The 25,221-nt window shown below is 43.4% G+C and overlaps 2 protein-coding genes across 8 annotated transcripts in view; both read left to right on the forward strand.

The window, feature by feature from the left end:
* The window catches only part of LOC147027881 (protein FAM219A-like), a 29,304-nt gene extending 8,551 nt beyond the window's left edge, over window positions 1-20,753 (forward strand). Inside the window, exons 2-6 of one of the 2 annotated variants that reach the window (XM_085877629.1) lie at window positions 3,454-3,532; window positions 13,911-13,995; window positions 17,199-17,279; window positions 17,453-17,507; window positions 18,593-20,753. In XM_085877629.1, the coding sequence (XP_085733755.1) occupies window positions 3,454-3,532; window positions 13,911-13,995; window positions 17,199-17,279; window positions 17,453-17,507; window positions 18,593-18,757 (465 nt within the window). In that variant the 3' untranslated portion in view covers window positions 18,758-20,753. The remainder of the gene's footprint in view (window positions 1-3,453; window positions 3,533-13,910; window positions 13,996-17,198; window positions 17,280-17,452; window positions 17,508-18,592) is intronic. The other variant, XM_085877630.1, reaches the window with a different exon arrangement.
* The window catches only part of LOC147027882 (sorting nexin-2-like), a 249,288-nt gene continuing 244,476 nt past the window's right edge, over window positions 20,410-25,221 (forward strand). Inside the window, exon 1 of one of the 6 annotated variants that reach the window (XM_085877607.1) lies at window positions 20,410-20,517. The gene's annotated coding sequence lies outside the window, so the exon portion shown is untranslated. Of the gene's footprint in view, window positions 20,550-21,747; window positions 21,868-25,221 lie in introns of those variants that run through there. The other 5 variants (XM_085877609.1, XM_085877606.1, XM_085877605.1 and 2 more) reach the window with 5 other exon arrangements.

Genomic DNA, 25,221 nt, shown 5'->3' on the forward strand with positions numbered 1-25,221 from the left:
CTCATCGGCTGTCCTCTCGTTCTTGAGCTTGCCAACATCTAGCCTAGGCTGGGATGGTACCATTCTCCCGGATTTAAGCTGCAACTTCAGAGTTGCTTCCACAAGCCTGTGGTTCGTATTGAGGAACTGAGCACTCCGGTAGACCCTACAGTTCCGGATCATCCTCCAGCGACCAGCTATGAGCAAATGGTCAATCTCCTTTGCCACATCACCAGCGTTTGCATAACAAGTCCAGCGATGAGCCTGTGGGTGCTGAAACTATGAACCAGCCACCCTAAGTCCATGACTTCTTGCAAGGTCAAGAACTTAGTGCAATTCTAGTTCATAGTTCTAGACCCATGGGAATCAACACATGCCTCATAACCAATCCCTGTCAGTTCCAGTCGATACATTGAAATCCCCCAAGACTCGGAGTATCTCGTTTGGGGCACTGATCAACTACAGATTCGAGAGTGGCATAGAATGCATCCTTCACGGTGAGATCACTCTCCTCAGTCGGAGCATATACCGAGACCAGGGAAACGATACTCAAGGAGTGACAAATCCTTGTTCTCATAATATGCTCATTGTCCGGTGCTCCCTCAATTATCATTGTCAGCTTGTTGGACACAGCAACACCAACTCCTTGGGTATGGTAACCATCAGAGCGACCAGACCAATAGTCGGTGTAACCAGCCGACATGATCTTACCACTATCCAGTCTCGAACCTCAGAGAGTGCTGAAATGCTGATGTTCAAACGCTGGAGCTCAGATGATAGCAGAGAAAGGTGATCATCCTCTCAGGGATAGAACATTCCAGGCACCCACCCGAAAGGACTGCCTCATGTTAACCCAAGGAGATCACCGTCTGGTGGACGACACCTCAGCACCACTCCGACACACACAACTGCAATCTGACCTGAGAAGGTTACCCTGTGGTTTTCTTCTTCTCAAGGAGAGCGGTCCCGAAGGCTTTGCCCCAATCCCATCATCTGGTGAGCTGCCTTGCCGAGAGCAGCTGCACAGGAGGTACTTCTGTGGAGTGGGTTTTCAGATTTCTTTGTGTTTTTCTTGTGTTTTGCGAAGGGTTTTACGGTGGCGGGAGTGCAAATACTGCCACCAACCTCCTAAATGGGGTTACCCAACTGCAGGATACCATGCGCAGACAGAGTTAGGCACTAGATATGCTCACAAGGAGCTCATCCACCCTCAGCCATTATGGCGTGATGCTGACGGAAAAGTTTTTGCATGGATAATGCCAAACCTCCCTAACGCGTGTGCACGCAGACAATTTAATTCACTGCAAAACTTCTTAATATACTGGATTCTTCATCGTTTTTTTTCCAACTTTGGTGAGAACATTCAGTCCTTTTGGGGATCCATTTCTTGAGAGTGCCACTTGGAGCATTCTGTATTTCTTGCCTGTTCTTCCCCTCTGAAGCTTGAACTTTGGCCTCTCTGTTAGCTTCAGTGTCTGTTGCTTGGTCTTGTGTCCTATCAGCATCATATCATCCGGTTCTGTTAGCTTCATTGTCTCTTGCTTGGTCTTGTGTCCCATCGGCATCATCTGGTTTCTGCCTTTGTTTGTTTGTTTGTTTGTTTGTTTTTGGTTTTTTTTCTCAGTATTTTGAACTCTTGTGGTACGTGTTGCACATTCGAGCGTTCAAAAGCAGACGATGTGGAAACGGCAAATAAGCAATGCTGAATCCACAAATGTCACGGGTGGAAATCCTCACATAATTTCTTCTTTCTGCTTTAAACTCGATCTCTCTCTCTCTTTTCATTGCAAACAGCATCATTCCAATCGCAAATTAATACTCTACCATTCAATATAACAAAATACAAACACTCGTAAGGTAAACGAATATCGGTGCCGTTCTCACGTGACACCCATTATAGACGAATCTGTCGGCGAGGAATGGTGGATACAAAACACTTCATACGGATCGAAAATTAATATCGTAATTGTATTGAAAAATTTATGAAACCTCCTACATCCGCTGGACCCCAAAACGTTCCACATAAGGTTTGGCGGGGCGAGCCCCAAAACTGAGGGAGTAATTTGGGGTCTGATGGACGGACGGACGGACACACTCCTGCTTTGTAACAGAGATATTGGATAATATTAATTATATTTCTTAACTACCAGAGTTAGGATGAGACTGTTCCAATATTTCCAGAGCAAAATCGTAAATGCGCACAAATCTGTGGCCGAGTTCTCCTGGAGACCGAAAACACAAGTTCACTTAGAGTATGTGTATTTTTGGAGCCTCGTTCTACCAGAGGCCAAGTTCTCTTGAGTGTCAAATTCAGTGAGACTTGGTCGTAGTTTGGGCGTCATGATGGATTGAACATTCACGAGTTTGGCCCGCTTTGTTTCTGAAAACCCGCAGATCCATCTTGGTATCGTCAAAACAGGTATTTAATGGAAAATACGATCGATTTTGAAAACGCAATGTTTTTGCGCATGTTTAATGGACCGAATGGCCTCCCCCTGCATTGAGTTTCCTTGTTGTTTCTTGTTCCACTCGCAAGGATTGACTCACAGACTGATAGACCTGTAGCCGATATGCAAGGTATCGCTCTAGTCATTTGGCTGTGTGACGACGTAAGCTTTCCCTCACCGAAGGATTTCACTTGCAGTATCACTTTACTTCCATGTTCCAATCACGTCTAATAAATAAACAAAATAAAAACCCACTCTTGATTCCTACCATCCCTTTTTTCGCCACCTCCAACTTGCCACATATGGTGATGTTTACTGGTTTATTCATGTTTGGTAGATTCCGTGAGGTTTGGTAATTTGGCTGAATTCTGCCTCAATTTCCATGATGACGACAAAGTTTTCCTTCTGTATCCATCTTGTCCACCCTATATGCATCCTCTCTTGCCCCTTAGTCCTCTCAACACCCAATGTTTTTCTGCCTCTATCTTGGCCTTCAACTCTGCTGTTGGTGTTTCCCCCTCTCTCTCAACTGCTTATTTTGTCCCGCTGTGTACTAAGACAAGCTCTTCCACGAGCCTCAACTTTGTCGACCAATTTTTTTTTTTTTTCGAGGACAGTGACCATCATGCACTCACTCAAAAATGAAGATCATGATTGTGCACGATCGTGCTCACGCTCCTCAAAAATGATGGTCTAGTTTGTGTCCAATCAGGAGATGTGTTGTGCTGCTGGTGTTATTTTCTGCTCAGAATATGTTGTGATAATATTTTATGCAAGAAATGAGGAAAACAAAGTATCGAGAAATACGGTCGGTAAATATTATTATAACCCTGATAACTTGAGGGTTGGCACAGTGATCCACTTTGCGAGAGTGTTATGAGCAGGACCTTGCTAAGCTGTTAAGTCTTTGTAACAACCTGCAAGCAGAAGCATTTAATATGAGGAGCTTGTTATGGCTTCTGTCTTTGTTTATGATGTAATTGAGACTGATTTTATTTAACTGACGTGTGACTCGGGATATTTACAGGATTCTGAGGAGTCGGCAGTTAGTGAAGACAGTGTGGGATCTGTGGAGGGTCAAAATGTCCCCGTCACCAACATGGCCGGTAGGTGTTGATGTAATAACACTCGAGCGTATCGTCGTTTCATTGGAATCTGAAGAAGTGGTGGAATATTTTTCATTTGTCAGATTTCAGCCCTTGTTTGAGTTTTGTGTCTATCGTCTTGTTTTCTTTTATTTTTTTTTTTTTTTTAAGGTTTCTATCTCTCTTTCCTTTCCCACCCCCTTTCACATCAATATTGATCAATTATACAATTTGCCCATGAAGGACCCTCCACTATGTGCTGATGGTGTTGCATGGACCAGGGCAGTTTATTGAATAGGTTTTGTATTGCTGCTCATTTTGACACATGTTCCTTCTTGGAGCAAATTATGGTGTCTGAAATATCTTGCACAATGCCGTGTATGGCCCTCTCTCCTTTATAAAAAAAATAAAAAAACTAGCAGGGGTACTATTCTGCTTGTGTACCACTTCCTTATAAATATTCTGGTTGTACTCTCTCCTTCCTTTATAAAAAAAAGTGTGGTTACACCTCCCTGCCCCCTGTCTACTGCCACCACCCCCTTGTATTCAAAGTTAACTTGGACTAATGTTGCCATATTTTAGAATGATATTGTTACGGTTGTGGAAATTCACAGATCACCATTCAGGTTCCATGAAGATCAGTTATGTCGATAAGTGTGTGGCCAGAATAGATTTCCCCACCGATGTCTAACGGGAATTATTTGTGAGCCGGGCTGTGCATCTTTGAGGTAGTGTTATTCTTTCCTATCGTTATTTTAAACAACATCTCCTCACCACCTGGGTGAAATCCAAAAGTCCTGTAAAGCGAAGGGAGGAAAATGGGTACAATAATCTTTGAGTCCAAAACTCATTGAGGGTATTAATTCCAGGAAAGAGTATAATTTGAAGCGATGAGTTGGGCTACATAAGTACACCAAATTTCAAATTAGTCACTTGATGCATAAAAAAAAATTCTGGAAAAAAAAAAAATCATGGCGAAGGGTCGGAATCGATAGAATTGAGAAATCTTAACTTTTATTTTCTTTCCTCGAGTGTATATACATTATAAATAAAAAATTAAATGAAATCTGTTTTATTGCATTTTTAATCATATGGGAGATGTCTGAATAGCATTTTTTTTATATGTACTTTAAGTGAAGGTTCAGTCCCAACCAACTTCTCGGTATAGTACAATGCGAAGGGACGGAAAAAAATGTTCATGTTGTTGAAGTGATATGGTGAAAAATTATTTTGTTCCATATGGTCAAAATTAATTCTGAACAGTTATTTCTGATATGATCTGTCATTACAAATCAAAAATTTACTGGAGGGATGCTTTCAAAAAAAATTGAGCTTTCTAAAAACAGCCTTTTTCATGTCAAAAAACGTCATTTTTTTAGAAAATCAAAGAATCTTTTTTTTTTCAAAAAATATGTATGCAATCAATTATTTTGGTATTTAATAAGTTGACTCCTTCCAAGATGAGTATGAAGACCAACTTTTACCCAAATTTGATGTCTATGGAATATTTCAGAGCCAAAAATGCATTTTTAAAAAATGTTAATGACTTGGATTTCACCCACCTTCGCCACAACAAACAACATCTCACCTTCATCTCCACAAACGCCGCCATCTTTTCGCCAGCAACGGCATTCCACAAACAAACGGCATCTCCGCCGACAACGCGAGGACTCCCTCGTTGGAGCGAAAGCCGGTGATTTCTACCACGTCCGCTTTGTCCGCGTTTGACGACAAGATCGGATCAGAATGACAAAAGGGGCGGAGCCAGCAGGGGGGTGAAGGGTCAGAGGTGAAAGACCAAACACAACCCCCCCTCCCCGAACCCAATAAAAGGTGGGGCTGAAGCCCCGGGAATTCGGTTGAGTCTGGGTTCGTGGTTGAGTTCGTTTCGGGGTTGAGGTCGGAGTGGAGCCTGGAGTCCAGCCAAGCTTGCAGTGCCATGGAGGCAGCCGGAGAGAAGTCGCCAGCCAGCGACATCACGGTCCGAACGACGCTGAGGAGTGAGCGGGTTCTTAAGAGAGCATCAACTCTAAAAGAGCAAGGCCGGTTCGCTCCTCTGAGGCGTCGTCGGCTAGGCCTGGACCAACCGAGCTGCCAATACACCAGCTGCCGTGTTGACGACGAGACATCGAGGGTCGCCCAGCGAGTCACCATGAGGGTGGAAGGTAAACTGCACGGTCTCGCGGAGCTCCTTCGGTCTTCACGGCTCCGCGGAACATTAAAGGCCTACGGGCCCTGTTCTCCCTGTTCTTTTCTGGGGTTTTTGCATGGAAGTCTGTGGCGCCTTGTCCAATAAGTAGAATTGTTATAAGTGTACATAATAAATAGACAACGGCTGTAGGTCTTTTTGCTCGTGTCTGGTTCCTTACCCCCATTGCTTGCATACGTGTATGAATAAATGTCATTGTTTGAATATACGAGGTGTGTTCAAAAAGTATCCAACCTTAATTTTTCGTGCGTAAACAAATGAAGCTCTGGAGGCGTGGTTTGGTGCACGTATGTAGGCGATCCTAATCCGTATGCGTGAATATTTTCCTGCCTGCAGAAGCTGTCAGTCGCCGACAGACTGCCGATTAGTGAAGAAGTGTAAGTGAGCGCCGTCGGATTTTCGTTTTTGACAAAATGACGGAAAAACTTGAACAATGCTACTGCATCAAATTTTGTGTAAAGCTTGGCGATTCCCAAGTGGAAACGATCCGCAAGATTCAACAGGCCTTCGGGAACGAAGCAATGGGCACCACACGTATAAAAGAGTGGTACAACCGCTTCAAAGATGGTCGCACATCAGTGGAAAGTGAAGCACGTTCTGGTAGGCCCTCAACATCCTGAAATGAGATCGTCATTGACCAAGTGAAGACCCTGCTGATGCAGGATCATCGAATCGCGATCAGAGAACTTGCAGACGAGGCAGGCGTCAGCATTGGATCCATTCATTCCATTGTGACTGAGGATTTGGGCTTAAGGAGAATCTCAGCGAAGTTCGTGCCAAAGCTGCTAACGATCGAGCAGAAGTAACTCTGGAGATCGCACAGGACATGCTGGAGACTGTGAACAGCGATCCCAACTTCTTAAACACAGTGATCACTGGCGATGAGACCACAGTGATCCGTCATTTTGTCAAAAACGGAAATCTGACTGCGCTCACTTACACTTCCTCACTCATCGGCGATCCGTAGGCGACTGACAGCTTCTGCAGGCGGGAAAATATTCATGCATACAGATTAGGATCGCCTACATACGTGCACCAAACCACGCCTCCCGAGCTTCATTTGTTTACGCACGAAAAATTAAGGTTGGATACTTTTTTGAACACACCTCGTACACCTGCTCGTTGCTTCCCTTCCTCCATTGAGCTGCCATAATTGCGTTCGGAATAATAACTGGTTTTTAATAGCCGATAAAATAATCTGATCCAACGGGGCTTGGCGATAATACACCACTCGGCAATTGCAAACGGAGCGAGCTGCTTAAGCGGCTCGTTTCCAAGCAAGCTCCGTTGAGGTACAACCTCTCGGTGGTCTGTCCGTGCGAATAATTAGGTAAATCGACAATTCGTCGATCGACTCTATTGTGCGGGCAGAGCATTGACAAGGTTGTGGTGTGGTTAAAAACACACCTGTAGCTGGATTTCGGCGTTGATCCGAAAGCTGCGACTGGATTGCCACGGTCGGTGGGCACACGGCCACAATTGGCTAAAAGCCGTCGCCCGCACGCCGGAGTGGCGGAAATCCATAACAATATATTTTCCTTTTTATAATTTCATTTTTTATTTTATTTTAATTTATCTTATTTTGGTTCATGAGTGCACATTAATAGTTGGGTTAAAAAAAAAAAATTATGCATTCGCTGCAGGCTAGGCTTGCATGCTGGTCATGGATATTATGCCGTTAATGCATAGGGAGGGACAAGTTGAGCTGGTGCTGTATGACCTGTGGCGATGATAACCTGCAGAGAAGGAGGTGGCCCAGCGCTGGAATTGTACCACATGGGGGGAGTTCGACTACTTGCGCTGGCATTGTATCACACGCAGGGAGGTGGAGTGGTTTAGCTGAGGTTGGGGCTGGCAGCATACCAATCGAGGGGAGGAAAGGTTACTGTGCACATGATGGGGCTGGGCAGGTAGCACCTAACTGCATGGGGGAGTGGTGAGGGTTTTATTGGTGGTAGGAGATGATGTTGGCAGTCTCATCTTCTTTGGATGCAGCATAAGGCTGCGAGTAGCATCAATGGTTGGAGATACAACTGTGACACTGATGCATGCAATGCCCTCTGTAGGTTTCGGCAGGAATTTGGAATTTGTTCTTGATGTCGGTGATAGTCGCCTACATCATCATTCATGTCGCCTACTCTTTGCGTAGGATACCGTTGGATCTTTAACGTCCACCAAGTAATGCTGGCAGAAAGGACGCCTAGTTTATCAAACATCTGAGGGATGACGCATATTGATGCCTCACCCTGCCTACGAGACATGAGGGTGACAGTTTATGGCTAGGCTAAGATTTGAACCCAGACTCGACGGCTCAGAGGAGAGTGTGCGTACCACTTGGCCATCCTGTCAGCCCTACAGAATGAGTTGAAATTTGGTGGTTGTACTTGGGGTGTGCCTGGGAAGGTTTTAGGTGTTTAAATTTTTTTTTTTTTAAAGGTCCTGGGGGGAGAAGCAAATTCTCTATGTAAATGTACATCATGTAGCACCACTCTTTTTGGAGAGTGTATTACAAGCACCAGTGGTTTCCAGTACTGTATTATGATGGTATATTTGTATGAAAACTTTTATAAGAATCAAACTACTTGGCCAATTTACACATGTGCTCTATTTTATTCATGCTGAAACAGCTGGACAAAATAATTCTAAAAGTGTTGGGTGTGCATCGGAATGTTCAAATAAGTTGGGATGGCCACCTCCAGTGTAGGTTCTTACATTTATGTTAAAGTGGGGAGTTGTATTACCTGCTAATGCACTCCTGCACTTATACTGGACAGAATAACTTTTTATTTGGTTAGGAGAAGCCATAAAGAGACGCTGACTATATGGGGTATTTCATGGATGGGAGTGGCTCAACTTGAGTTGGGGATTTTCGGTATTCTTGGGATGGCACACACGATCTACCATTTTCCGCAACCCAGGAGTTATACTCGCTAATGTACTCCTACACCACTGGACAGAATATCTTAAAAACTGGATGCTATCACTAAAAATAAATGAAATGCCCAGTTGTACAGATCATTCTAAAATACACCAATTCTCAGTGGTTGCCCCCTCCTCCCCCTTGCCGTTCCTGTAGGAAGCAGGTGTTTCTAGTATTTTATAATTCAAAGATGTGGCATAATAATCGGTGACAGTTCACTTGTGTTTTATGTTTCCCTGTGCTACAATTTGTGGAATGCTTTGCATCGCATTCGTAACTCCTGATTTAAATATTTTGTTTTGTTGTCATGTATTTTATTGTTCATAAAACAAGCTTTGCATTTACAATGCCCTCTAAAGACAGGACATGTATTAATAATAATAAGAAAAAGCTTTGCTATTAACTTTTTTACAAATGATATTTTGAATCACTTAAGGTCAACCAGCCATGGTGGCTTCATGGTTAAAGTGTCCTCTCTTGGTCCAAGAGGCCAGGTCATACCAAAGACTTTTAAAATGGCATGTGCTGCTTCCTTGCTTGCCGTTTCAGCCTTTAGAAAGGGAAAGGGCACAGACAAATATCAATATGCTGGTAATAATGGTGCAGGCTTTGATGGGCATAATGTCGTCCTGCATCAAATCTCCTTGGAAGGGAACTCGTATTAAATTATTACTAACAGGGACCCATGGAAATGCCACATAATGTAAAATGTGACTTAAAGTCCTCAACTCACCCATCCCCCACTCACAAACCCCAAATTCTCAACCTCCTCTGCCTCCCAACCCCAAGTCCGACTTGTCTCTTAAAATTGAGAGTTAAAAATATTATTTCCGACTATTGTCTCTTAAAATTGAGAGTTAGACCAGCGACTGTGACGGGTTTCTTTGAAGTCGGTAATGGCAATGGAAAGGTTGAAGAAATTTGGTGGGGGTCGGGGTTGAAGAGTTGTAGTGGTGGAGGGGATGGATACTTTAGGGTTGGGGGGGGCAGAGCAGAAATGGGATAGATTTGGGAGGGGAGGTTGAGGCTTGGGGAGGGGGGGGGTTGAGGGTTGCGGAGTTGTTAGAATTGTGTATGCGTGTGTAATCACAACCTGTATGTGGATGTCCTGGCTGTCGCGACCGGTCATCATCTCCACATGCGGGCCCCAAGACCGAACGGAGCCTTTCCTGGTCTCAAAGCACTTATTTCCATTCCAGCAAGGAACTACGACTTGTGGACGAAGCCGTTGTCTCATTCGTGCTGTATCCCATTTGGCCAATCCCACCCGGGGACACCTCTGCTCACCCAAACACGGCTATCTGCTGACACTGGTTGCCATTTCCACATACGGTTTCATCGGTCCACGGAAGGAGGGAGTCGTCAAAGCACGCCGTCGCCTTCCCCTCACCGCCGTGTGTTTGCGTGCGTGCGTGATTAGGGGGTTGACACACTCACCCTACGGGTAATGTGCTTGGAATTCTTAAAATAAAGTACATGGTTCACTACTACACCACCTCAGACTGTTTGGTTGTGTGTTTGTGGTGTTCATTTGTAGTTTTTGGTGTCATTTAATTTTCATCAGGACTCTATAAAGAACATGTAGTGCAAGTAAATTAGCATCGTAATGTGTCGTACGTGCTGCTTCCTTGCTTGACAATTTAATATCGTTTAAAAAGGATAGAGCACGGATAAGCAACCAGAGCACAGGCTTGATGGGCCCTAATGGCCTCGTGCATTGAAGTTCCTTTGAAAGACTGGAAGACAACTCGTGTTTATATTTAAGGTTGCTTCCTGTTAGGTATAAAAAGAAAATCGCCCACCAAGTTGATGTGTAACTAGAAGGACACTCTTCGACGTCGCCAGATATGCCTCAGCCTACATTATTACATCATTATACATATGCCAACAGAAAGTGTACACCCCCTTTCAAAATTTTCAACTTTTGTTGCCTTGTAGCTTGGAATTAAATTGCATTAAATCAGACTTTTTTTCCACCTTTATTTACACATCGTAACCCACAACTTCCAAGTGAAAAACAAATTTTAGAAAATTAATTAAAAAATACAAAACTGGAATATCTTCATTGGACAAGTTTGCACTCCCTTCTCATAGCAATTATAAATTAGCTCATGTATAACAAATCACCTTAAAATCGCACACCACGTTAATTGGCCTCCACCTGTGTTAAATTGTATTGCTTCTGATTAATTCAGAGTAATATCAGCTGTTCCTGTAGGTTTCTTTTGCTGGTAGTGCATTACACAGCAAAGACTCAACCATGACAACCAAGGAGCTTTCAAAAGACTTCTGGGATAAAGTTGTGGAAAGGCACAGATGAAGGGATCGGTATCAAAATATTTCAAAGGCCTTGATTATCTCTTGGAGCACAGTCATAGACAATTATTAATAAGTGGAAGGCTTATGGTACCACCCAGACTCTACCTAGATCAGGTTGTCCCTCCAAACTGGATGAACATGCAAGGAGGAGACTGATCAGAAAGGCTACCAAGAGGCCGATGGCAACTTTGAAAGAGCTACATACCTTTATGGCCAAGACTTGTCACTGTGTGCACGTGACAACAATATCCCAAGCACTCTACAACTCTGGCCTGTACGGTAGGGTAGCAAGAAGGAAGCCTTTACTCAGAAAAGCCAACCTTGAGTCCCATTTGAGCTATGCAAACGAACACTCTGGAGATTCTGAAGCCATGTGGCAAAAAGTTTTGAGGTCTGACCAAACAAAGATGGAACTTTTTGACCGAAATGCAAAATGTTAAGTTTGGCGCAAACCCAACACAGTTCATCACCCAAAGAACACCATCACTACTGTGAAGCATGGTGTGGCAGCATCATGTTATGGGGATGTTTCTCATCAGCAGGGACTGGGACACAGAGTGCATACCTCTGCCAGGCTTAACAGTTTAAGTTTTGTCTCCCACTGATGGGCTGAATCTGCCTCCGTACCTGCTTGTTCAGCTTGTTTGTGTCACCTACCCTACTCGCCCACCAAGTTTCGTCCAAATTCATCCACAACTTTTTGAAATATCATGCAAAGTATAATTTTTGACCCCATCTCTCAATTGTGAAGAATCACTTAAATTATGGGATCCGGATCCTCACGAAAGTCAAATTGATTCATCCTTATCACACACCCAACCTGTCCACCAAGTTTCTCTGAATCCATCCACAACATTTTGAGTTATTCTTCTCACAGACAGAGAGAAACTGGTGAAAACATATTGTTACGGTTGTGGAAATTCACAGAACAGCAGTCAAATTCCCCAGAGGTCAGTTATTTCAGTAAGTGTGTATTCCAAGTTAGAATTCCCCACCGATGTATAACGGAAATTGTTCGTGTGCCGGGCTGTGAATCTTTGAGGTAGTGTTATTCTTTTCTATCTTTTATTTCAAACGAACAGCATCTCTTCAACGACACCACTACAACCACGCCACCTCCACCACCACCACCACCACAGCATCTCAACAACCATGCCATCCCCACCACAGCACCAACCACACTGCAACCACGACATCTCTACAAACGAAAAGCACACTCCCAGCAAGCCACCCGAAGAAGAGAACAAAAGCGACGGTTACAAAAACCAAATGCTCCGAAGAGACAACCGAGAATTCCTGGGATCCCCCCCCACCCCCGCTGTCCGGGAGGTGGGAGGGGTGGATCCAGCCTGGGTGAAGGTTCAAAGGTGAAAGAGGGGAGGGTGCTGATTTCGGTTGAAAAAGCCCCCGGCGGCCCCTCCCCTTGGAGCGATAGAAAGCCGCATTCGCTGGCCGAAAAGGCAGTTGAGTTGGTGTGGAGAGCTTGGAGTCAGTTGGCGTTGGGAGTGGAGAAATGCCCCGTTGAGAGCTGGAGAGTTGGGAGTGTTAGAGTGCGGGCAGTTGGTTCGTTGGGGGTTCGCCGGCACAACCAGGAGGCCGCAGTCGAGACCCGTTCTCTCCTCCAGCGCGTCGTCGGCTAAGCCAGGCCGCAGTGGAGGCCAGACGACCAAGGGAGCCAGTCAGAGCTCGGGTGTCCGGGCAAAGACACCGAGGGTCGCCGAACAAGGACCCATCGAGTCACCACGAGGGTGGCCAGGTAGCCCGCCCGGTCTCTCAGAGCCCCTTCCGTCATCCCGGCTCTGAGAAATTATAAAGGCTCACGAGCCCGGTTCTTTCTTTTTGGGGTTTTGGATGAAAGTCTGTGGCGCCTTGTCTTCCTAAGTAGAACTGATTAAGTACATGATAATAGACATCGGCTGTAGGTTTTTGCTCGTGTCTTGTCCCTGAGCCCCCATTGCTTCATTGACTGCTTGCGTGTAAAAATAAATACCCCTATTGTTTGAATGTTAACCTGCTCGTTGTGTCACTTTCTGCCATTGACTGCCATGATGCGTTCGGAATATTAGCTGGCTGATTTATCAAGCCGATAAAACGTACATCTGGTCCGACAGGACTTGGCGATGCAAAACCGCTCGGCAATCGCATACGGAACGAGCTGCTTAAGCGGCTCGTTTTCGTGCAGGCCCCGTCGAGGTATAAACTCCCAGTATCTCTATCTGTGCGAATAATTAGGTACATCGACAATTCGGCGATCGACCCTGTAGCACGTGGACAGAGGGATTGGCTGGTTTATGGTGTGTTAAAAACACCCGTAGCTGGGTTTCGGCGTTGATCCGAAAGCTACGACTAGATTGTGCGGCCGCAATTGGGCTGAGACGGTCGTCCGCACGCCGAACGGGCGGAAATCTACAACAATATCTTCCATCCATTCTACAAGTCTGGTTTGTATGGTGGCAGAGGTAAAAATGGTTACTTTCAAGCTCGTGGAAGCAATGCCACACAGTGTTGCTGCCAGAGGTGCTATTCCTATTGGTCATAATTGTATGGAATTTTTTTTAATTTTTTTTTTAATTTCCTGGAGGTTCTTATGATCCGCAATGAGAGGTTGCGCTTGACACAATATCACTAAATGGTGGTTTATTGGATAACGCTTACCTTCATGATGTCCCTTTGTCATGGTTCAAGCCATATTCTGAAAATAACTTCACTATAATGAAGGCAGATTGTTATGTTCCAAAGTTTTTCCATCCAAGAATGAATTTTGATAAAATACTTGCAATCTTTGCCTGTTCCTGTTTCTGGAACTTTGGAATTGGCATTAAGTGTTCCTTTTAAAGCTGTGTGATCCCACTGATTATTTTGGAATTTCATTTTTCAAGTTTCAAGTTCATTCTTACCACCTTGCCTTCCCTCGTCCTCTCCTTTTCTTGTACTTCTCCTTGTGTTTCTAGAGAAGCAGCGTGACCTTGCACGGAGGGGAGAGGGCAGTCCTGTGAATCAGCAGCCCAAGAAAGCGGCGGTGCTTGCCCGAACGAGGTACTGGTCACCTATCACTTGGTCTTCATATAATTGAATAAAATGAAGGAATTTGAGACTGCGGAAGAAACATTGCTGACTGATTCATCATCGACAGAAGTTCCACGTCACAGCAGAGTGGGGAAATGTCAATGTGATCTGAGATGTTTTTCTCAGGAAGTAACCGAAGCTCAAATCTGTCACATTGGCAAATTGTGTTGTTTTTATTCATTTATTTTCATGTAGTCATTTTGACATTGCTAAGGCCGAGGTCACATTTGCCACGGCGGCCGTGGGGTCTCCAAAATCTACGGCCACTAGCAATTATACGGCGGCCGCAGTATTTCCACGGTCACACAATGTAGCAGTCACATATGTTTTTATTTTTTGGGGAGCCGCACGGCGTATTTATAAAATGTGGAGACCGAAAACGTGGGGTTGCCGTACGGTCTTTGATTTGATGTTGCACGGTGACCTTAGGGCGTTCCTGCGGCGGCCATTGAATTTTCAAGGCAGACGCAAGGTGCCCGCAAGGTGATCGCAGGGGGGCCCTAAGGCGAACGTGTGGCCAGACGGACGGTAATGAATGGGTTAATTTATTATTATTTTTTTTACCAGTTTATTTTTTTTTTTTTGGCTTGTTGAATTGCTACGGCGAACGTAGAAATGAAAGAAGTTATAACTCCTCGTTGTAATTCCATGGCGACCTTACGGCATAGGGCCACCCTGAGGCCACCTCAGAAACTCTGCGGCTGCCGCACGTTTCTGTCAATTCAGAGGGCGTACGGCCGCCGTATCCTCGCCGTAGAGCAAATGTGACTTCGGCCTTAGGTCTTAGAAATTGTGGAGACCGAAAACGTGGGGTTGCCGTACGGTCTTTGATTTGATGTCGCACGGTGACCTTAAGTGGGCCCTGCGGCGGCCATAGAATTTTCAAGGCAGATGCAAGGTCGCCTCAAGGTGCCCGCAAGGCGACCGCAGGGGCCCCAAGGCGAACGTGCGGCCAGACGGACGGTAATGAATGGGTTAATTTTATTTTTTTTTTACCAGTTTTTTTTTTTTCGGCTTGTCGAATTTCTACGGCGAACGTAGAAATGAAAAAAGTTGTAACTCCGCGTTATAATTCCACGACGACCTGTAAAATATAGCCAAACGGCGTGAGGCCACCGCAGAAACTCTGCGGCCGCCGCATGTTTCTGTCAATTCAGAGGGCGTACGGCTGCCGTATCCTCGCCGTAGAGCAAATGTGACTTAGGCCTTAGGTCTTAGAAATTGTGGAGACCGAAAACGTGGGGTTGCCGTGTACGGTATTTGATTTGATGACGCACGGTGACCTTAAGGGGGCCCTGCGGCGGCCATAGAATTTTCAAGGCAGATGCAAGGTAGCCTCAAGGTGCCCGCAAGGCGACCGCAGGGGCCCTAAGGCGAACGTGCGGCCAGACGGACGGTAACGAATGGGTTAATTTTATTTTTTTTTACCAGTTTTTTTTTCGGCTTGTCGAATTTCTACGGCGAACGTAGAAATGAAAAAGGTTGTAACTCCGCGTTATAATTCCACGGTGACCTTACGACCTGTAAAATATAGCCAAACGGCGTGAGGCCACCGCAGAAACTCTGTGGCCGCCACACGTTTCTGTCAATTTAGAGGGCGTACAGCCGCCGTATCCTCGCCGTAGAGCAAATGTGACTTAGGCCTAAACAAAGCAATTTTTTTTTGTTCTTCCACCTGCACGTTTTCAAAATGAGAAACGTATTATGACATTGACCTTAATTTCAAATATCATCATTAGCTTTTCAGAAACAACCATTTGAAATTCCTTTCCTTTTAAAAGATTATTTTTGTTGTATTTTGTCTCTTGCTGTCCCTGTATCGCTGTGTGAATCCTTTCCCTTATCAGCTGTTTTTAAACTTTGTGCAAGATATAATTTATTATTTCACTGATTTTTTATTTTTTTATTTTATTTTATTTTATTTTTACACATTTCTCTTATTGGTATTTGTGTTTGGCCTGCACATATAACCATGGTGTACTCTCCAACCTGCTTACCCATACCAACATTTTGTTGTTTATATTTACCAGGAGTCCAGGACATAGAGTACTTGCATCCATTCATGAAAAAGAAACATTTTTATAGGCCCATGTTGTCGTTTTCAGCAGTTCTTGCTCTTCAAAGGAATTTTGTTTTTGGTTTTTTTTGTAACCTTGTATGATGGGTCTGGCAGGAAAGCTCGGAGGTAACGTCGTCAACCAGCTTTGAGGTGTCTGGTCTGGTTTAGATTCCTGATCAGATCACAGGCTAACTGTGTCACCCTGATGTTTCTCAGACATGGCATTTATTGCGTCAATAACTGCGCTCTCCTTTGTAAGGACTTTAAGCCGGGTGCCCGATCTGTTCGCATTCGCTGGTGGACATTAATGATGCCTCAGTCTCTTTCGTAAGAATAGACCATTGTCTGCTGACACACTGGCTGGAATGAAAATTCCTTCACTGACCAATTCGAGGAAAAACAATGGCAACCCACCCAGTGTATTGGCAACCCACCCACTCAGCGGCTTCTCGGCTTCTCATTTCCCATTGTAGGAAAATTTTATATAAATTGATTGCTTACAAAGGGTGCTCTCCTGAGACTGCTTTGCCAGCAGTGATGTTTTCAAAAGCGTATGACATCGCATTGGGTACGATAACATATGCAAGTTGGAAGGAGGTTTGGTAGCATATTTTCTGTGATGAACAGATTTCTCATCAAAGGTTTATTGGAAATGAGCTTTTCCTTCATTTGGCAATTTTTAATGAGGAACATGGTGCTTGAGTCGTGAAAAGAAAGGTTTTCTTAGCTGATCAACGGCATTTATGATTATGGAGGATAAACGTGAAGCAGTCTACATCGAGTCCAAGAATGGTAGAAGAGCCTAGAGAGTGCACGGTAGAAAAATGCCATCTCGTCTGAGTTTGAATCTCGACCTAACTATAAACTGCCATCCTGGTGTCTTGCATGCAGGATGAGGAATCGATGTGTGCACCGTCCTTCGGAGGGACGACAAGACTGAGCACCTGTCTACAAGCCCTGGTTCTTTGTGGACGTTAACTTTTCACGAAGAGTACGTTGTAGGTTATGGACATAATTATACGAGTCCATGTAAGAAGACTTTTCAATCGACACTATATCTTGGTTTAGCAGCCCCATCTTTTTCTTCATTCTCTTGCTCTTCTTCCCTATAAAGGTTGGTGGTTCCAAACAAGGGTTATGCCTCCCTGGAGCAGAGTTCGGATGAGAAGCCTCTCGTCGCTATCGACTCTGACAGGTCCGATGTTTTAAACGGCATCCTGCTCCACATCATGCCCTCTGGTGTTGCAGTCATATTGCTGTGTATCTTCCTGTCAGTGTCTGTTTTATTTTTGAACCGCATCCCCGCTAATTTTATATATGTTGATTGTTTTTATCCACTCTCACATTCATGCTTTCCTTCTTTCCCAGTGAGGACGAGTTAGGATTGTCTCGATATTCTTCTTCCGGGTACTCTTCAGCAGAGGTAACTTTTCCATTGCCGAAACATCTTTGATTACTTTTGCGATTCGAATAAAATTGAGCATCATGTATTTATGTGCTCACTGTGCTAGTCAGGATGGCGGAGGAACAACTGTTCATTGAATCCAAAGTTTTTGATTTATTTGGAATAATAATCCATTTAAAAAAAATTTATATGGGATAACTCCTTCAATTTGTGGCCAATTCGGACCGCATTGGCCCATGTACTCGGACTCCCCGGGGGTGTCTTAAGGGGAGTCCAGCGGCAAGATCCCCTTGGGGGTGTTCATGACTAAGGTTCATACTGTTACTTGCATTTCACCAGGGTGGAACGCGCAGCTGTCAAAGTGTTATTTGAGTCTCACGGTGATTAAACAACGTTGAATGAAAGATTAAAGCCTCATAGTTTAGCAAGGAACAAAGCCCTTTTGGGTAAAAGAAAAACGAGTTTTCGAAATGACCAAAATTTGATGCATCACCTTGTTGGGTGAAGCTTTTTATTGTGAATAGCTATACCATGAAGCCTGACTATGTATACGTCCCTCCGCTCCATCTCCTCTTACCTCACTCCCTCTCTCTTGTATCGGACACCCGTGCACTTCCTCGTAGTGATAATGTTGCCCACATTGGCATTTTAACTGGAGTTTGAATCGGGCATTGTTTTTTGTTTCATGATTATTATTATTATTATCAGCTCAACCAGCGAGATCTTTACTATCAGGAAAAGTTTTGTCGATCTCACCAGAGATTATAAAGACGACACTTTTATAACGTGTAATGATCCCTAGTTGGATCATTCATCGAATGGTTCCGGACTCCGTAGCTGCATTTCATACATGGTGTCACCAGAGGACGCTGCATAGTGGGGTACGTTGTCATTTAGAAGGACCGTTTAAAGGAGCTCCCCTGTTTTGCACTGTATAATGCATTAAATTCAGGCGAATACCCAGGCAAAAAAATATTCAATGCCTTGCACCTTATTAAATGTGTAGCATTAAGTACTTGATGCTGCAGTTCCACGATTGGAAGCAATGTGTTGTTACCTTATATTTTGCATCACCCCTTTGTTCCCTTTATTCTGCCACCAAGCAGCAAATCAATCAGGATTTGAACAGACAGCTGCTGAAGGATGGCTACCGGCTGGACGAAGTTCCTGATGATGAAGATCTCGATCTCATTCCCCCCAAGCCCATGAACCCGACCTGTATCTGCTGCCAACTTGCCTCTCCATCTACCACCTGTGCTGTGCAGTAACTTTTTTGTTTTGTTTTGTTTTCACTGGTTTCATTCACTCACTTCTACCACTGCACTCGGTCTGGTATCCCATCCACGATTCACTTGCATTTTCTATTTGGGATGCCATTAGGCCCACCCACTCTTTCTATTATATTTCTGCATTGTATTGTTTCCACCAGCGAGATGGTACACAACCTGTTCATTTCTTTTTCACGGAAAGAATGCTGTCGATTCCTGGACTTGATGGCCTGTTCTCATGATTGTTGAAGATTACTTGGCCCTGTAGATACTTTGGCTTGTAATGCCTGTAGATCCTTTGTCATAGCTTTTAACGTCCCCCCCCCCTCCACATTTCATATCCACAGGAAAGTCTGGCTCCAGTTTGAAGAGAAAGCTTTCTTGGTTTTTCGTTGTTGTTGTTATTGTTATTTTGCACTGCTGTTTGAATATGTAGATAATTTTTTTTATGATCGTTGAGAGACCAGTAAAAACAAAAATTGCTCGCAATCACTTTAAGACCTATTTTATTTCTATTCATTTATTTATTGCAAGTCAAGTAGGTTTGACACTTTTATTAATTAATTTATTTATTAATTGTATAAAATTACCGTATACGATGGCAAACAATCCATATGTCAACAAATGCCAGTTCTCACTCGTATGTTCCGTACTTTTCCTCCTTTTAAAAAATATTTCACCATTTTAATCAAGGCTTCTAAATACTTAGCTGATAACACGTGACAGTATCGTGTCCCATGAGTGGTTGTCCTCCACATTGGCTCGGGGAACAAATTGCACATTCCTTCAATTTCATGACATATGTATTTATATACATATATATATATATATCTCCAATTTTATTCTTGACAGATGGCATTATTACCGACATGGGAATTTGTAGCTTTTCAAGTGTTAAAGATCATTAACAACATTTCCATGCAATGTATTCGTATGTCAATTGGATTATTCTCGTTTATTGTACAATAGTCTGCTCTGCCCAGCTATGAAAACAGAGCAAAGAGGAAATGGTTTGTTAATGGCACAAATTATTTGTGACCTTTAAAGGTCAACTTACAAACAATTGTACAGATGGAAATTGTTTTTTTGTTTGTTTTTGTTGTTTAATATACGGTAAATACAGTGTGCAAATGTCTATAGCTTTTAAATCCATGTCTAAGTGGTGTATTTGGTTACAAGCTCCCCACCCAGACGCTGATTATTCCTTTGCGGCATTGCACCCAAGACCGTGATATCATGTGGTCCAAGTCAAACTGGGATTGCGTCCCATTATTTCATGTGTGCTTGCACATGGCAGATAGTACTCATGCCATGTTTTTGAGTCGATTTGACCAATTTCTCCTCTGCAGGTTGTGGTCCTTCTGACATAACCCATTGCCTTCACCGAGACACCGTTCACATTTGTCTGTGTGCTTTTTTATTTTGATTTTTTTTTTTCATTTTATAGCCCTCAACATCTTTCTGCTTCTCATGGTACTGTATTTGAAATGAAGTTTATGAAAAGCACTTTACTTGTCTCTATTTATTTATTTCCCTCCAATGTTCACTTTTTATTATTTTTATTTTTATTTTTTGGGAGGTGGGGGGGTGGTAATTTTTAATCGTGTATCTGCTGACTTGGAAATAATTGGAAAGTTAATCATACAGGGAGACGTACGTGCTGGTGAAACCAGACTGTTGCGTCATACCCCTCTCCGTGGGAAGCCGGGATCATGTAGTGTTTGGTTTTGACGATTGCGAGGTTGTGGACATGTCTAATGGTGAGCATAAGCTCCTGAAAGTGATGCCAATCGTAAGTTGTGCTTTTAATGAACATTGCATTGATCGATCACTACTATTATGTGATCAACGTGATGATGGTATTGTTGAGAATGAATAAATTGTGACCAGCAATGAGTGCAAAATCGGGGAATGTAACCTTCACGACACGTTATGCTCAATCAAGTGTACAACCAATCCCCACTCAGCCACCAATAAATACAGTGGACAATTGCAACGTGATTTGATTCATTGATTCTGTAAGTATATTATGCAGACCGATCGGTTTTTGCTTTTTCTTACTTGCTTCGTATTTTTCCTTGTACAAGATTACAAGTTTGGTCTCTCAATAAAGATCGGGTTATTTAGACTTTAGTTGAACATCAACAATTTTGAAATTTAAAGCTGTAGCAAAAATTAACTGGGAGTGCACTCCGGCAATGTTGGTCCAAACGGCCTCATTTCCTTGTTTGAGGATTGTTTCTCCTCGGTCTGACGTTGTCCAGCAGTCTGTTGACTGTGTATTCTAATGACATCTCTTTGCATGTTTATCTTTGGTCTCATGAAGGTGAGGAGTTTGATGTCTGTTTCTTCAATGCGTGCTTTCTTTGTTTGGTTGAATGGAGATTTATATCTTCCAAGTAAACTTCTCTTCTTTCACTGCATTGTTTCTGGAAAATAATTCAAGAGAACAAAGCTATCTATATATATATATATATATATATATATATATATATATATATATATATATATATATATATATATATATATATATATATATATAATGGATATGTATGTATGTCCACTCTATCCCCATTGGATGGACAGCTAGCCCGACTCCACTTGCTATTTTAACCTGAAAAAATAAATAATTTGGCCTCCATTTTGGTAAGCTTGATACATGTTCGGAAGTGTCATGTTCACAATCACTGTGCCCTCCCAATAAAAGTTTTCAGTTCAGTGTAAAACAACCTAACCGACTATTAAAAGGATCATCAAATATCGAAAGATCAAAGCCGATGGGCATCATGAGCCTTGTGAAGTCGATCGTGCATATAGGCACCAGGCTTTCGGCCTCTGGTGTCAGCCTATGGCCCAGTTCAATTGGAATTATCTGAGCTATATAATCATGATGTATTATTTGTACACATAAGCAGTAGGTATGGTTTTGCTTCATGTACGTAATCCAGGTTATTTTTATTTCAGTGAGTGATTAAGGCAGCGGTTTGTTGCCTATACACCACCCAAATAAGGAGATGTGTCAGAAGAATGTGTTGCATGCTTGGAACAATATCGCCCGTACTCTGCTAGTATGTGGAATTGACCTTCGAACACGAAACTGAAGGGCCGAGGTACAAGCCAAGCTCCCACCTCTCCGACGCACCTGACATTTTTCCCATAGCACCTTTATTTTTCTTTTTAATGTCAATTTCATGACTGTGGAACTTTATTTCATACAAGTGAAGTGGAACCTTTGTATATTTATTTTCATCTTGCATACGGAATTAAAATAAATGAATGCAAATGGTTTGATTCCCAACAAACTATTTGCCTTGGAATGCGACGCAGAAGTGCGGAGGCATAAGCCAAACTCCCCTCCCCCTCCCCCTCTCCCTCTCCCCGCTGATTGGCCAAAACGCCATTATTTCTTATTTTAACTGAAATTTGATTAGTAATTGAAAAGTTTTTATTGTGACGTTGAGCTTCCGCATGTGAAAATAATGTGGTACAGCAAATTTCAAGGCAATTGGCCCAAGGGTATGAAATTATTTAGAAATCAAGGAAGCGAACACACACACACACACACACACACACGCACACACACGCACTCGCACTCACACGTTCATCCCCTCAGAAGCTGACCCTCAGTACTGGGACAACACCTGGGCAAACTTGCATCACACAAATGGCCTTTGAGCCATGTCATAGCCTAAGGGGGCAGAATGGGCAATGCCCCCCCTGCCATGATCAGGAGCGAGTCGTACTGTTGCTGTGTATATTGGAGAAACCAAGTCCTGTTATTCACTTTTCCTTAAATGGGTGCCATTGTAGAGTTGAAATTGGAGTTTCAGTTTGACAGCTTTGTCCTTGTGGAAGAAAGAATTGACATTTTAATTTATGCTCCCAACATTATGTGATGTGTTGATTTATTTGTCTAATGTACTGCATGTTTCATTAATTTGTGCACAATTGTACAGAGCATGGTAAATATTTTTGATTGACAATTGATCCATCCATCCATCCATTGGGACCATACTCTGTGCAGAGTGTTGGTGCTGCCTAAGCAGTCTCCTTGGCTATTGGACACGATCCTGGATGGGTTGCCACTACGCCACAGGATAACAGCAAGCTGGCACTCATTTTGCCAACCACGGAAGGATGACAGGCAGAGTCAACCCCACCTGATATTAATTCGACAGCCAAGCAGGATTTGAACACGGGATCCTTGGATCCCAAGTCCACCACCCTCACCATTAAGCCAACATCAGGCATGACAATTGATCACAGTGAAGGATTAAAGCTTTTTGTGGTTAACTACCGAGTTAATGTTTATAGGATCTAAGGAGCATCATGGAACTGCAACATAAATAACACGTACACACAAGACCTGCTTATACACTACCAGGGATCAGACCTAACTTCAGACACATAGTTATTGAGCTTGGAGCTTGTTACTTCCCAGAACACTCACTCGTGGTACCATCAATGCCATCTTTTTTTTTTTATCATTGCTTCACTTTTCTCGACACATAGGGAGCAGTTAAGAAGAAATTCCAGCTCTTTTCTCCTCTCTGTCAAATGGATGCTCAACAGTGGGGTTTGTCCATGCTCTGTCCTGTAAATGCTGATCGTCAATCAAGGAAATGGCACGTACCAATTCTCTTCGGTACAATTCTGCCAGTAATTGGAATCACTGCTGTTCTTCTTCATGTCGGCTGTGCCATGCTGGGCAGGGCCTTTTTATTTATGTGTGTGAGGTCACATCAATAATGTGGAAATGCAAGCTGTCCTATAAGCCCTTGTCGACCCTTCCTTCCCCCTCCTTTTTATGATTTTATTCCACCCCCTCTGACTTGAACCCTACTCTCCATCACTTGCAAGTGGCTTGAACCTGTCCACCTAGCATGGGATTAGTGGGGATTGTCTCATTCTTGCAATGATACACTTATGGTTATAGGGGTATCTGAGTGGATAATAAAATGGGGAAGCCTGTTTGCACTCAGAAATATAGAAGAAAAAAAAAAAAGAGTATGAAGCAGAGTTTGAGTGGAGAGCGGGTGCTGTGAGTGAGTTTGAAGTGTCAATCGGGCAGACGACAAAATCCTATCTAGATTGCTGGAGTGACGTGAGATGCCTGGCACCGTACTCTGCAACAACCTACCTGTGCCATGTTTATAATTAGTTTAGCATGCTTGTCTTAACGTCCTTGTGGATTTGTGCCCTCATGATATAGTATTGCTGTGTTTGTTGTTTATTACCTTGCAAAACGGTTGTTTTTGCTCTTTGTATGTCTGTCTGTCTCTGTGTGAGCAGGACATCTCAAAAAGTTGTGGACGGATTTGGACAAAACTTGGTGGATAGGTTGGGTGTGTGATAAGGAAGAATTGATTTGATTTAGGTGAAAATCCGAATCCAGATATGAGAATTTTTTGAGTGATTCTTCACCATTGAGAGATGGTGCCAAAACGACGTTGTGGACGAGTTATGACAAAACTTGGTGGATGAGTTAAAGAGGTGAACAAGCCGATTAGATTTTGGTTAAGGTCAGGATCCGGTCTATCAGTGGGATACAAAACTTAAACTGTTGAGCCTGGCAGAGATATGCAACCGACAAAGTGTTGTTCTCATTCATTGTCGCTTTGGTGTGTTGGTGATGATTATTTATTTATTTTAAACCCTGTTTGTAAATTGTTCGAGTGGAGGTCTCTCTGTCTCTCTGTCTCTCTGTCTCTCTGTCTCTCTGTCTCTCTGTCTCTCTGTCTCTCTGTCTCTCTGTCTTTTTTCCTGCCATAAGGCCATTTGGAATAATTTAGAGCTGTTGGTAAAGTGTGGGCTTCCTTTCCACACTCGGATTTGAAATGAATGAATTTCACCGCTTGGTTATCTGGGGGGCACTCCCCACATGCATTTGGGGACTCGAAGCAATGTGCAATGCACTAATAGTTGAGTATCGCTTTGCATACAATGATATGCTTGTGCAATGATGCCATTGATACCGATTGTAAATTAATTTGCCGTGTTTTTTTTAATATTTTTGTAAATACTCCATACATGTTGAGCTTGGCCTGACAGGATAGCCTGGAAGTACGCACACTTTCCTACAAGCCGTCTACTCTGGGTTTGATTCCTGAGCCAGCTATAAACCATCAGCTCAGTGTTTCACAGGTAGGCGATTCAGCAATGTGTGTGCTGCCCCTCGGATGGACGTTAAACGGGGGTCCCATCTACCAGCATTTGTTGGTGGATGTTAAACATCCCAATGTGACATTCGTGAAGAGTAGGTGAGCTATTGTTGGCATCATGGCCAAATTCCTGCCCTAACTCGTCGAACGTCAGGTCTTGCCAGCCGGTTCATGAAAACTTGGGCCAAGCTTCCCCGGCTGACCCAACAAGAAAGGTGGGATAATTGTGGCTGTTAAAGAAGATGCATGTTGAGTTTGCTTGAGGGGGATTTTTGTTTGCAAGGGCTTGTTATTCAATTATTC

This window comes from Eptatretus burgeri, chromosome 4, assembly GCF_056783735.1.
Source record: "Eptatretus burgeri isolate ZD-2024b chromosome 4, Ebu_testis_v1, whole genome shotgun sequence".
In the NCBI taxonomy this organism is placed as follows: Eukaryota; Metazoa; Chordata; class Myxini; order Myxiniformes; family Myxinidae; genus Eptatretus; species Eptatretus burgeri.